General features: G+C 37.9%; 1 protein-coding gene and 1 pseudogene across 2 annotated transcripts in view; one reads left to right on the forward strand and one right to left on the reverse strand.

Annotated features, from left to right (window-relative positions):
• Nucleotides 1–13962, forward strand: part of LOC109467890 (protein SDA1 homolog) — a 106672-nt gene that overhangs the window by 38322 nt on the left and 54388 nt on the right. For both annotated transcript variants that reach the window (XM_019766002.1, XM_019766003.1), the window contains exons 4-5: nt 9625–9680; nt 13037–13091. In XM_019766002.1, coding sequence (XP_019621561.1) covers nt 9625–9680; nt 13037–13091 — 111 coding nt within the window. The remainder of the gene's footprint in view (nt 1–9624; nt 9681–13036; nt 13092–13962) is intronic.
• Nucleotides 1–13962, reverse strand: part of LOC109467892 — a 51593-nt pseudogene that overhangs the window by 28335 nt on the left and 9296 nt on the right.

A 13962-nucleotide genomic window follows, 5' to 3' on the forward strand; every position in this document is an offset into this window, starting at 1 on the left:
AAATTACCCCATTGAGGGCTTGTTTGGAAGAGGAACGATTTCCGCAGATTTCTGTCTTAGGGATTTTTTAAATATGGCCGCGATTATGAATTATCGGTATTTAAAGTTAAAACACTGCGTTTTTAGCTCTTCTTTTGACTGTAAGTCGAGTTTTAGTTAAAAAATTAAAAAATCCTAAGACAGAAAGTTTAGATTTACTGTAATAGTTCTAAAAATCCAAAAATCTAACCTTATTTTTAATTTTCAGGGCCTCTTAAAATCAATTGTTTGGTTCTCATGAACCCTTTTTGAAATCCGAAATTGATCTCATTTGGAAGCAAATGTACACAAAGTGGAGCAAAGGCAGTGCAAGAATAACATTTGAGGTAAACAAAATCACCTATTACATTTTATTTTGACGAGTATTTACTCTCCAATTACTTTTGTTTATTTTCAAATTTTACCCGTTACCCCCGGGCCGGCCTGGGACTCCCGCGCGGCCACGTTCGAACGCGTTCTGTAACCCGATACCTCCCTAGTAATGCGACTTTTAGCCTAGCAACCGACCGCCGTGAAAGCACTGTTGGAGTTATATGCATTATGATACTTCTCTTTCTATGCATAAACTGCTATCTCTGGGTCTTTGTTTGTTTTGGGAGTTTCCTGCATTCCAAATACTATAATAGGAATGAAACTTGCTTCCGGACTGAAGTGTTGAGGTGAACACTTTATATTGGGAAGCATGAAGACCAATGGGGCAATTTCCCTCAACGACATTTCTAAGCCCCTCAATTTCTGTTTGTAAATCATTCTTCTGAGTCCCAGAAGGGTCCAAAGTTCTGATCATATTTTAGTAGGATAAGGTCAAGATGTTGACAGTTTGGATTATCGTCATAAATAACTTATTTATAGCTTTGGTGTACAGTCCCTTACCAAGCATGGAAACGAAAAGCTATATGACCAGTTATGATTTTGTTTGATAATCAATTTTTGTTGCATTCGTCAGTGAAATTTTGAGCACATAAAGCAAGGCTAGGGGGTCTGAATCTAACCTTACCGGACAGGTTATGCCTACTCTCCAAGCAGAGGATGGTGGGGAAAGATTCTGATCTTTCTATTATATGCCCCATTTTTTTGTCGCTACCAACTGGTGGTATTGTATCCACTGTTAATTGATGTTTGTTTAACACTCCAATGATACATTAAAAAATCTGCTGTAAGAAGTACCCACAGGAAATTGTGGCATTCCTTTTTAACCAGACTCAAAACACCTGTAGAAACCGATCCGTGTTAAGTGTACAGCTTTATGTGTAGTGTTTGCATATGTCCATGGTGCTTTTAAAGGCTGGATGTCCCAGAAATAAATTTGAAATGAATTGATCCTGATAAATAATACCAGCTGATGATTAATGGCCCCAATGAATGCCAGTCCCACTTTAATGGGTGTATTCCATGTCCATCACCTTTGAATGTTTATACAAGGCTGAAAGTGCCGTTTGAAGAAGTTGTTTGACAAATTTGGCTAAAAGGTTGGCCGGTTCTTTACAACAACTTGATGTTGAGTTAATGTCAACAGGAAGCACTGTTGAAAGGTCACAACTGAAGCTTATAAATCCAGTGTGTATATAGAAATTGATCCTTCTCTCCAACAGATGTATTTCTGGTGTGGAATGTATTGCATTACTAGGAATTCATAAACACTTTTTCCACTATCTACATGTAATGCGTTGTATGTAATATTATTAAATGTGCATGTACGATGCAGCATTTTTTAGAGAATGGCTGATGTTTAGTTATGCCATTTCCTAATAGCCAGATATGTTGCCATTTAATGTCAGGTACATGTTTATTGTATATTACAGGTATAAATATGGTGTGGATTGAAACCTTTGATAACAATTATGGACATATCCATGGTACTGAAAAGACAGTGCTTCTATCAGTGGTGTGATTGTACAAACATTCTGTTGCTTTTTTTATACTTCACAATGAAATTTATTGATGATGAAAAGTGCTGCAAATACCTAATTAAAATTTGCACCTTTTAGACTTTTTAACACCCAAAATAGAGTTGCAAAACAGTTACGAAACTACCACAAAACCAGTACAACACAAAAGCTCCGGATGGCGCACCGATCATCTTGCCACAAGGAGCTGATATGTTCCCCTGGCTCCAGACAACTGCCATTCTAACATAACTGCTAACAGCTTGGGTTGCAACAACACTAGGTCCAGTAAATGCTTATAATGACCATGCCATTTTTAAGCCTGTGGAGACCTCAATTTTGGATGCTAAATTTAGAGAGTCTAGACTTCTTTTATTGGCAAAATAGCTCTTGTGAAAATTTCATAAAGCTCAGAACTGCTTATTTGTGCAGGTTTAATATCACATCTTGTTAGTCTGACATTGGTTTCTTACTGGACTGAAGTCTCTTGCCCAATTTTGGGTTGGTATGCAAGAATCTCACAAGTGCAATGGTCCAATCTGTCATCATTTCTTCTTCATGTACGTGCATAACATATCTCTCGGATGATGGCAACCCCCTACTGAATAGAATTAGCACTGCAGGCCATCACTGACCATGACATTGATCAGTGGTAATGGTGTTCATCTCACAATGCTGCCCCAAGGTAACTGTTTATGGTGCCTTCAGTGTGTTATAACCATAGACCTTCGTGGGAATGTTGATCCATTGTAAAACCATCTTGCCTTGGGTATGGGCCAGAATCGAACATTTCCTTGCAGTGATTCTTTAGTTCTTAGTTTGCTATCAGATCTGGTTGAATTAGGGTGTTGGTGGCCTTTATTGGTAATGCAAAATTCTTGGGGGCAGACAGAAATTTTCTGAATGGCTTTTTTGGCTTGCAGGCAAGAATCTCCCTGATCTCTAATTGATTGTTCTGACAGGTGGATCTGTTTGGATGGAAGGGAGAGTGCTACGGCATCACAATCCACTCATATGATGCTACAAATGTGCATCAAATTCCAATGACTGCCCCTTGGAATTACAGTTGGTAGATAGGCAACGCCATATACTGCCCCTATCCTAGGATTTCTTGGTAATCACCAGACAATCTCATCTCACGGCTATAGTGTGTTACCCTGCAGTGAAGTTTCTGTACCATGGATCATTCTAGTCAAAAGTTGATTATAGATAAAACATACTGTACCCTATTTGTACAGTCTGTATGAGCCAAGCCAGATTGAGAATCATAATTGTGGAAGGGAAATGGGTGAAACGTGTCTATTTGGTGACATGGATTATGGTTGGCGATGTTATCAGGATATGTCCAGCACACTGGAAACATTGAGGAAGTGATCATTTTTTGTGGATGGCTTTTCTGATTGCCTGTTTTGATGTGAGCATTAAGAGTTCAAAGAACTCATCTGGGAAAAATTCAGTGTGGAGCAGAGCTTTGTATCACCAGCTTAATTGAAAGTAATTGAAATTGTCTCGCTCATGTCATGCCCAATTTTATAATATTAGGTTTAGAATTACTAGGTCAGAATGTTTTATGCTGCTATTTTTCTTAGAAACGTAAATGATAATTTCTGATATACACACACACATACCAGTTTAATCTATATAATTATAGTGTCTGGGGAACGCTACATCTTTGTACCCTTTGCCTCCTGTTATCCAATATTTGAGTCATAACAAGATTTTTTACCTTGTGACTTTCATAAAATCTTGTCCCAAAGTCACTGTGCTTAACCATGCAGAATTTTGAAACCATGAAGGAGAAACCAAATTTGTCACCTGTGGCGCAGAAAATGTATATCTCTGGAGTCGCACTCAGCAATTTATGTCACAAGGTTGACAAATACGGGTAGAAACATTATTATACCTTTTCATTTCCAACTGTTGCCTTCCTGAAGTATTGATCAGTTTGCTGACATGACTGACACCACTGGCCTGGTGCCAACTTGCCTGGAACAGCCAGGAGGATCAAAATACTCCCACAGGAACTTACAGACCTTTTACATTGGTAACAAGATCACAGAGTGGCCAATTGGACTGCCACAAGGGATAGTTTTGTAATCTTTAATCCCAATGCTGAAATGTCAAACAGTTTGTCTGAATCAGTCTTGAGTAAGATATTGGCCATTTGAAATGTACTAAGGTTCGGCATATACTTACTGGATTCTTTTGAACAGTAGCAAAGAGATTTTTTTAATATTATCATGAACTTTCATCTGTGTTGTTAGTTACATGTTTAAAGTTAAAACTTTTAGATCCAACAAAAAACGTTCTACTCACCTAGAGCTTTCGACTAGTCACTCAGGTCTTCCTCACGTCAGTCAGTCTACTGAGGAAGACCAGAGTGACTGGTCGAAAGCTTTTTGTGTTGCATCAAAAGTTTTAACTTTAAACAAATTTTTTGTGATATCTTTGCTTAACAAAACAAGTTGTCTGAGCATATTTATGTTGCTCCTTCCTCTTTATTGTCTTTTGTACCTTATTTCATTGTTATCTGTCTCTGTACTCATTGCTGCCATAGTGTTTTTGTCAATTAGACTCTGGTGTATAGTGTAAAAGAAACAGAATGATCTGACTTTGAAGAGCAACACTCTGACCTTTTTGTAATCATATTGGTTGGTATCTCCTGGCTGTTTAGGAAGTTGATTAGCACCCTTCTTGTTTATGTCTATTAGACTCTGATGTATACTCTAGTTTGAAAGAAACAGAATGCATGATCTGACTTTAAAGAGCAACACTCTGACCTTTATGTAATCATATTGGTTGGTAACTCCAGGGTGTTCAGGAAGTTGATTAGTGGCCTTATTAACTTGGCCTGCCGTACATTCTCTTAAAGGTTTTGAACAGCAGCTTGGAGTTATTTACAATCAATTGAGCATCCCTGAACATGTATTATTTCAGGGCTCTTTCATTTCCACCATGGACTCTGAAATATTTGTGTCTCACAGTATATTCCTTAATTGCTCCAAGATAAAAGACTTTCTTCTAATACATTCTGTTGGTATCCCAATGAAAAGAGACAGCTCTTTTTTCAAATCATCTCAGAAGTTTGAGCAGTTGTTTTCATCGGGATATAATTTTGTATTTTTACTTGGCATCCTGTGCTTTCATACAGGATCTGAAAACACAGATATGACAGAGCAAAATGTTGGATCTTAGTGGAGTAATGGAACTCTATTGTCTGTAGTAAGATTTTCTCTGGAAAATAAGCTTAATGAAACTGTTTCTAAGCTTACTTGATATATTTTCTTTGTGTATTACTTTAGATTTCATCTACTTAATAAGGATAAAGCATTATGATTTGAAAAGTAATGTGTCACATGGATTGTTTTTCAGAGGAAAAGAGTATAACATGGCAGTCTGTCATCTGTGAAACACAAAACTTTGTCATGATGATGGCAGATGCCACAAGATGTTGTAATGTTTACTTTTCAGTGTCAGACATGTTAGACCCGAGGTAGGGCTCAAAATGCTTATGTAAGCCAGGTTGCCCACTTGGCTGTCTTCAGTGTGTAAATAACGAAGTTGTAACATATGGTTGCACAGCAATGGACAAATATGAAAGGATATAAAAGATGGAAACACCTGTCATGAGCACATGTCATCAACACCAATTGATGTCACCTGCACAAAACCTCCCTCTTGTCAGGAAGCCGTCAATACAATGTAGATTGCTGCTATAAATGACTCCTTACTCGTAGTGAAAGTCAGAGTGGCAAAGAACATATTCTTGTAATATAAAGAAATACAATTGCCAGCCCAGGGCTGTCTCCACAGGGAAATTACAGCTGGTAATGTAAAAAAGACACCATGTACATGGGGCTGGTGAAGTACAATGTACTTTTAGTTTCAGTGTGGGTGAAAGCGTAGTTGCAGTTGTAGCTAATTGATACAAAACAACCATGACTGGGACCAAATTGATTTTGAAAGACTCCTCTGGAAAGTTGGGTTTAGTGTGATGGTATAACTGCAATCTCCTCAGTCAGGCTTATTGTGAGCACTCAATCAAAATACCCTATGGTTCTTGGTATGCAGAAATTGCTGAATTGGTAGGAAAAGAAGCCTGCAATTTCAACATTGCTTTTACAATTGTACTAGCGCACAGTTATGGAGCAGTCATTCAGTATCCTGCCCGAAATTGTTTTGAAAAATGGCCCACGTAGTATGCCAGCCTGAAACAGAATGGCATATAAAAATGAAATACTGTGACAAAACTCCTTTTATGTGGCAGTTTGTTGCAAACCATTTTTCTGGCCCTTTAATCAAAAATTGCATCATAGTGGAGATAGCAGTAATATACAGAAACACTCTTTTAGTTTTACTGCTGTTTTCTGGAGTGTTACAATAGGATTGGTACACCATAGCACTCTCTGTGTGCCATCTATCATGATGGCAGTTTTGCTGCAGTTTCAAATTGAGCTGTAAAATCTGCTTCTTGAAAAAAGTAATTTCAAAAACTTTTGAACTGTTTCTCAATATTTAAGCCCATGAAACACACATGGTAAGTGTATTCCCTGTTTCCTAAGTTAGTTCCATGCTAAAATACTGCAGCTGAAAGCTGAATGATCCAAATAATTCTCACTATGATACAGCACTCATGTACCTCCACAAAAATGCAGGCAGTGTGCTTTATCATGTTCAGTCGCTGAAAGTTGGATATGTTCATTTAAGTTAGCCATGAACAATGTGAGCTTAAGTCAGAAAAGGCAGTTTGGGGAACTGGAGGGTAGCAAATGTCTCATTTGTAGACTGATGTTTCTGCCAGACTAATTGTAGGAAGGTTGGATTTAGGGAGCCTACACTTGACTGCACCATGGTTGGCAAAGCTGTCATAAGGACAGAGCAGGTTTGATTGGAGGGATTCAATACTCAGACACAGCCTTTCCTATAATGGTGAAGGGATTGGATCATTATGTGAGGCTTACTTAATCTATACCACTGCCATGGATCAATTAAATCTCTAATTAGGGGATTGTGGCTGGATCACACTCATAATCTCAGAGAGTAATGAGGTAATCAACCACTGCCCTGCTTTCTGTGGGTAGCTTACATGGAAGGGGAAATTGGGTTGTTCAGTTGAGACAAGTTAAGTTCATAATCAGGCCTACCTGTCCGGTCAACTTATAAACTGATGCTGTATCAAATGGGGAAAACAGTTAATATGAGAGACATTGACGAGTTGGGTTTCACCTGGACTGGAAAGGAGTGGATAAGTGCTGGACAGAAGGGAGTGGGAAGCAGTGGTGGCCTGCATTGTCACCAGATGTGAGTGATGATGATGATGATGATGATGATGATGATGATACTACTGTATCAAATTGGGAATACTATTGGAACAGTACTGCTGCAGGATAGACTGAAGTATGTGATTTTATCAGCAACACTTTTTTTCTTCAGAAAACTGAGTTTTAAGGAAAGTCTCATCTGTAGAAGGCTGAGTTGATAAATCCCTGATGATTTGATGTGCTAGCTGTAATGTTATGCTGAGAATAGGTTCTTTCCTTGGTGCTGAATATCATAATGTTATTGATCAGAAGGGTTTTTGGTTAATGTTGTGAAATGTTGCCTTAATGTTATTTTCATATTAATAGACTATTTTTTTCCTAGCTTATTGTTCCTGTTTCTAAAATCTGTCAGTTAACTGGACATAAATGTACTCCTGTTCATACAAGAAGTTGATCTATGTATTTAACATATTACTGTGTCCTACAGTACTTGTACTTTATAAACGTATTATGAAGGCTGTGCTGGCACATTGCCATGTGTTTTCTTCCTAATAGTTGGGAAATTCAGCAAAGATTGATGATAATGGAAGAGAAGATCAACCATACTTGGCATAGGTTAGAATATACTAGTAGGCTGTTTTGTGATGGCGGCTTTTCAACATACTCATCCTCCTGGTCTAACATTTCCCATTGCTTGTGATACCCTAGAGTCTAGCCAGCCCTTTTCTGGATGAGACATTTGGAGGTTCTAATCCCAGCTTTGCACTTAGCAGAGAATTTTCACTCAGCTGATGGAGAGCCACATCTTGAATAGGTAGATAAGGATGGGTTTTCAAAACTCATCAGTTCCAAACTGCTAGGACAAGATGATAGCACTGCTCCCTCGCCTGCATGCCAAGTCACACACCAACAAAGTAGAAAATCAAACATAGAAAATCCAACATGGTGCAGTCTAGATCTGACTAAATCCCACTCCTACCAGGCCACCAGACTGACTGACTCCCTAGAAGGGGCCCCTGTCAGCAGACGTCAAGATATTGTGTAACACCGGGTTGAACAGACCTACCTGCAAGACTCTTTAAAGTTGCATGTCTGCATCATGTTTTTTCAATCTTGTTCATGTAAAACGGATACCATGAAATGCCAATAAGAAAGGAAATGCCAAAGTGGTCTCCACTCATATTTTTGAAACAGATAACGGTACTGGTAAACAAGAATCAATCATTTTGGTGGATCAATTTTGAATGTCAGTAAGCCGGGTGTTATTGATTTTTTTGTCATTGCGTATTAGTGTGGACGTGTAGAAGCTCAATCATAGACACAGTTGGAGGTACTGTAATTTTCGGGTTCCTGATGTCTGGTGTCTGGTGAACGCCATGTTGTGTAGGTAACATGACAAGTGTTACTTTTCAAACTTTGCAGTGATTCTTACACATTCAGAAAGTGTTTTTCAAATGGAATCAATTAATAATCAGTTTCAATTTTGTGGCTGAATATCAAGCCAGTGGCAAGACAAGATACAAGTGTCTATACAGTATGGTGTAAGACATATCTCCTTGAAATTTAGATATGAGCTGTTGAAGTATACTTTCCTCCTTCCAAAACTCCTTTCCTGTCCCATTCCTTCATACTGGGAGTACCAGGCTTATCTCAGGACTTGCAAAAGTTCACAAGTTTCACTGCAGGGAAATCTGGGATAAATGCTTTGACCCACTTTCTCAAACATCAAACCGTGGACGGCTCGAAGGGCTTTGGATTTCAATGCTAGACATTTTTGCTGGATCATGATGATTACAGCAAAGGAAGAATATTCATAACAGGATGTGGGGACGTCAGTAGGGATGGATCCGTCTAAGCTAGAGAATAAATTCTAGCTTTGAACCAGGTTTTCCAACTTTCTGAGAAAAGGCATGATCTTTACTGGTATTTCTGATAAAGGAAAACCAAAAATACACCTGGCAATTATTTACACCAGAAAGAACACTGTACATCCTTGTAAGAGAAACATTGTATATGCCATTTTGCAAGCTATGGGTTGATATCAGCTCTCAAATTGTCAGTCTACTCAAGAATGTTTTAAACCCCTGTACATCTGAAGGGTGTACACCTCAGAGCTACATCAACTCTTAACCTAACCTATAAATTCACAGGAATGCATTGAACCAAACCCTTGTCCGCTATCCTAGCCTCTTGTCCATTTGATGCTACGAGCACTTCCCAGTAATAAAACACACTTATCGTCTAGTGCAATCAGAGCTCCAAAGCATCCAACATGTTATTGCAGGATCTGAACACTCTTTAAGTAGTGTAATCTACTTTACAACCCTGCATGCTAATTTACAGGTCACAAAAAGGTAGATAAGGCTGTGACTTGCAGAGAAATAAAACAACTTCAATGGTTGTAAACTTTAACATTATTGTTTCTGTCTTCCCTGCAGACGTTCTGCCGAGCCTTGATCTTGCTGCGCAACAAGAGTCTGATCTCTCCAACAAGGTAAAGTTTTTGACTACTTCCTGGCTAAGAGACAGGATTTCTTATAAGTTTATTCAATGTTTCAAACATAGGAATGCCGCCAGGCTCGACTTTTAGAGCTTTGGAGGAGTGAGGCCATATCTAGATCGACATTTTGTTGAATAAGCTGTTTGTCTGATATGTTAAAATTGTTTTAGGTTTAAGCCAAGTGCAAAAAATGCTCTGAAGTATAAAAGGGGATGGGGGCTGTATATGTCTGCTTCTGTCCTCTCTCTTTATTTCTCCCCCCTCTCTCTCCAGATCTTTCTGTCTCTCACTCACTTATGCAAGGTCTAAAGTGTCATTCTGACAAAGCTACCACAGTGACTACAGTAACCAGTATTACTCAAATGTGTAAAAATTCCTGGGATATCCAATGGATATCAACTTAGTACAGATTTTCTTGATCACTTACATCTAACTTGGCACTAAACATTATCAAGAAATTGGTAAAGCAGTCCCTGTAGATCCACCTTGTAATCTGTTGTCTGACTTTATCAGACATTATTGATCTGAGTGGCTCCAATCTTCCCCATAGTGGCACCAGAATGCTTTCATAACAGGGCCATGTGTTTACTGTTAGCTGCCTGCAATTAAGCTTTGTCCTTCGGATATTTTGGTCCCATATGATGACACAACAGTTACAGCTCCTTCTTTCATCCTGTTTCAAGGTTTATTTTGGATATAGACAAAATCCATCATGGCCCTACGTATAGCATGGTGACAAATTGTCTGCTTCTGCAAATTTTGATGAGAGTCAGACACATACATTTCTGTCATGATGACAGACATGTTTTGCGTTCTTAGACGACTACCATACATACTGTATCTTGTCTCTCACATTTTACTTGAATTTCAAGAAACATGATATCATGATTGTCTGTTCTTTTGCTTGAATGAAGTGATCCCCCTTTTCATATGAACAAAGGAAACCAGACCAATTGTATTCACCACTATTGCCTTGAGATTTGATTTGCGGTTTTTTGAGACATTCTGTAATGCTTGAGTTTTAACAAAAATATTTTGAATGAAGTGACGTTTTACCTTTTCCTGTATTCATGCTGTGCCAAGTTGACGTTAGAAATGGAAAATTGATTGACTGACTGATACACTTTCACTAAATGTGACATTTAGAACTACATGTAGATAGTCTAGCGGCTAGTTGATCCAAAAGTGTTGTCCCTTCAGATTTTGAGGTAGATGAATACATATTGGAAATTAAGTTTTTTTACTGATGAAAAAACTAAATACAGCTCATGAAAACACTTGTCTTGAGGTCATTTTAGTGACAGCAGACAGTAGAGCATCTATGACTTTATAGTGATGTCTTTGTATCTAACTTATATGCAATTTTGAGACCATGGAAAAGCAGTAAGTATGACTCATGGCTATGAGAGATGGAAGCAATGACTACAAATATAAACATGCTTCATTGACCTCATTGTCATAAAATCCATAATTCTAATAAGATAGGCAAAAGTTGGTACCACTTACTGACAAAACAACAAGATTTCTCCCTATTGATTTGTTATATTGTTATTAGGTCAAGAAGATTAGGGAACAGGTCAGATTTGCAAAATAGCAACCATATTAATTTGATTATCATAGTGCAGAAACATGTCACAAACCTCACAGGCTTCTGCAGTACTTGGGCCAAAAGAGATCTGAACTTTTGTGGCAGGTGACAGCCTTCATGATTGCCTGATGAAAGCTGTGGTAGTCCCAGAGTTGTGCTATCTGCAACAAGTGTTTCATACCATCCACTGTCAGCCAGGAGTCATTTACATAATATTGATTTTCCGGTATCTCCTCTCCTCACTTGTTATTAGTAACGGATTTTACGATAAGGTGAAGTTTCAACGTCAAAAAGCAGTATCTGATTTCTTAGTCTGTATCAAATATATTTTATCTCTTGTTATGACAGTTTACGGAAGAAAAAAAATTGCTTCTGCATACATGTACGATGAAAAAAATGACACTGGAATTCGGATGTCCTGTTTAGTGATATCTAGCAGACTCTCCGTCTCTCAGGTACCAAAACATCATGAACAATTCATAGCAATTCAGTCCGATGCATCACTCTTTTCCCCTGAGTTTTATGTCCTAATATCTGCAGCACTAGCCATAAGATGTGGGAAGCACTTTATGTCCCATCTGCAACCATGGGCTTTTCGATTTCTGTTCACTCTCTCCGTCTCCATTGTCTGAGGATTAGTGTTGCATTTGCTGTCACATCCTAATGTCCTGTTTCCTATTATTCCAAGAATTTGACCATTAATAATATTTCGTCCCCATAGAGAAAGAAGGATAAAGCCTGTCTCCACCGCTTGTATTGTTTGGTTACAAGAGAAAGATTGCAGGCAATCTCTATAACTTATGTATAACACAGTGTTTTTGTCTGAGTATAGTGGTTAGGTTAGTTGTCCCATTATTGGAAAGAAATGCAGATGATCTTTGCTGGCCCATTATCGATTGACCCAAGACATTAGGACTTAAATGATGAAACAATTTATCAAACTTATCTTTCAACACAGGAGTGGTATACATGATTTATCATTGATGAAGATTGTACTTAATATAACATATTTTATTCGCAGAAGAATAAAAAAAGACTGCAGCTTCTGTAAATTTGAAAGGAAAGTAATTGTTGTGATGTCTAATACGTGTGATACATGTATATGAAAGTGCACACTTTAAAAGAATGGTAGGTAAAAATACAAGGCTTCTCCCCTGAAATGCTGTTGATTGCTCATCTTATTTCTTCCATTTGTATCAGACTGCCAGTATCCTAGTTTGTAACCTATTTGCATTTCATTCCTGTGTTTTCTTGTTAAAAATGTTAGCCTTCTTTACATATGGGTCATGTTGTCATGACAGTGATTATACATGCCAAAGCTGTTTTTTTTAGACATTTTCAGCAAAAGGTAAATCATATACATGTACTCAACAAGGAAATGAACAGAATAACAGCTCAGACTGCCATATTAAATCAAGCAATCAATCATCCATTGGCATCAGGAACATATTAAAACCACATGAGAATTTTGATATACCGGTGTGCAAAGTGATCTTCTTTTTACTTTGAAAACAGGCTGGCTACCAGTAGCATATATACCAAGAATGTGACGTTGTATAATTACTTTTTGAATGATTGGACAGAATTGATTTTTCACTATAACACGTGGCTGCATTGATCCTGTGACCCGTATGCATGTTGTTTTCTTTAACTTATGTCTTGCTGACACTGCACCCAATGCATATCCTATTTGTATGGATGAGAAGACACAGATTCAATCCTAATGTTTTATGTCTTTGCTGTTTCTCAAATTTCCCTGTAGCCTTCTGGAGCTGTTCTTCGAGTTGTTCCGCTGCCAAGACAAACTCCTTCGGAAGGTAGGTATCTCAAAAAAAAATTTAATTTGAAGAATGATCTGAGGTGACAACAATTTCCTTAGCTGTAAAATACATGTAGTTTTATGTAATGTTATATTTAGGTAATTGTGTTGAAAGAATGTAATGAAGAGGCAGAATGATGCCTAATTAACAAACAAATGAGAGATGTTAACATACCCCATGTACCTAAAAAGTGTATTTCAGTGTTCAAATCTTGATTTCTATATATATATGGTTTGGTTGTTGGATTTTTTATTTCCTGCATGTCAATCCAGAATCCATTACTTACATGTACAAGTTTTAACTTTCAATATCATACAGGGAAAGTTAAACTATATTATAGACTGTGCTCTCAAGCTTATTTGGTCCTAAGGCAGGTAGGAATTGACATACAGGCTGTAACATATGTTAGAGCAACTTTTCTTCCATGCGTTTTTGGCAGAATTCCATAGCTTTTGATCCTACATTCCTTTTTCAGTCTCAGACGTCATGGTCTGAGGCCAATGGCAGTACACATACATTTGCCCTGTTATCTTGGCTACTGCAAGGAAACACAAGGAAACGGATAACTTACATCATGCCCGGACTTTAATACATGTACCCATGAAAAGGATTTGATGCTATGGTGCTTTGCAGAGCTAGAGATCAATATCTTGTGGAACTGCTAATGCACACTTTTACAGAACACTATGAAGTATTTTTCTACTCCAGACATCAGCATGTACTTTTGTCCTTCCAGCACATACATGACATTGCTGGGTTGTGTGTAGCAGATTTATAGGCTGTTTATATGACCTATATGTATCTGGACCATGAAAGAAAGTTACTCTCTAAAAAGCTAGCAAGCATCTAACAATCAACCGTTATGGTT

This window comes from Branchiostoma belcheri, unplaced genomic scaffold (genome assembly GCF_001625305.1).
Source record: "Branchiostoma belcheri isolate BF01 breed outbred unplaced genomic scaffold, Haploidv18h27 scaffold19, whole genome shotgun sequence".
In the NCBI taxonomy this organism is placed as follows: domain Eukaryota; kingdom Metazoa; phylum Chordata; class Leptocardii; order Amphioxiformes; family Branchiostomatidae; genus Branchiostoma; species Branchiostoma belcheri.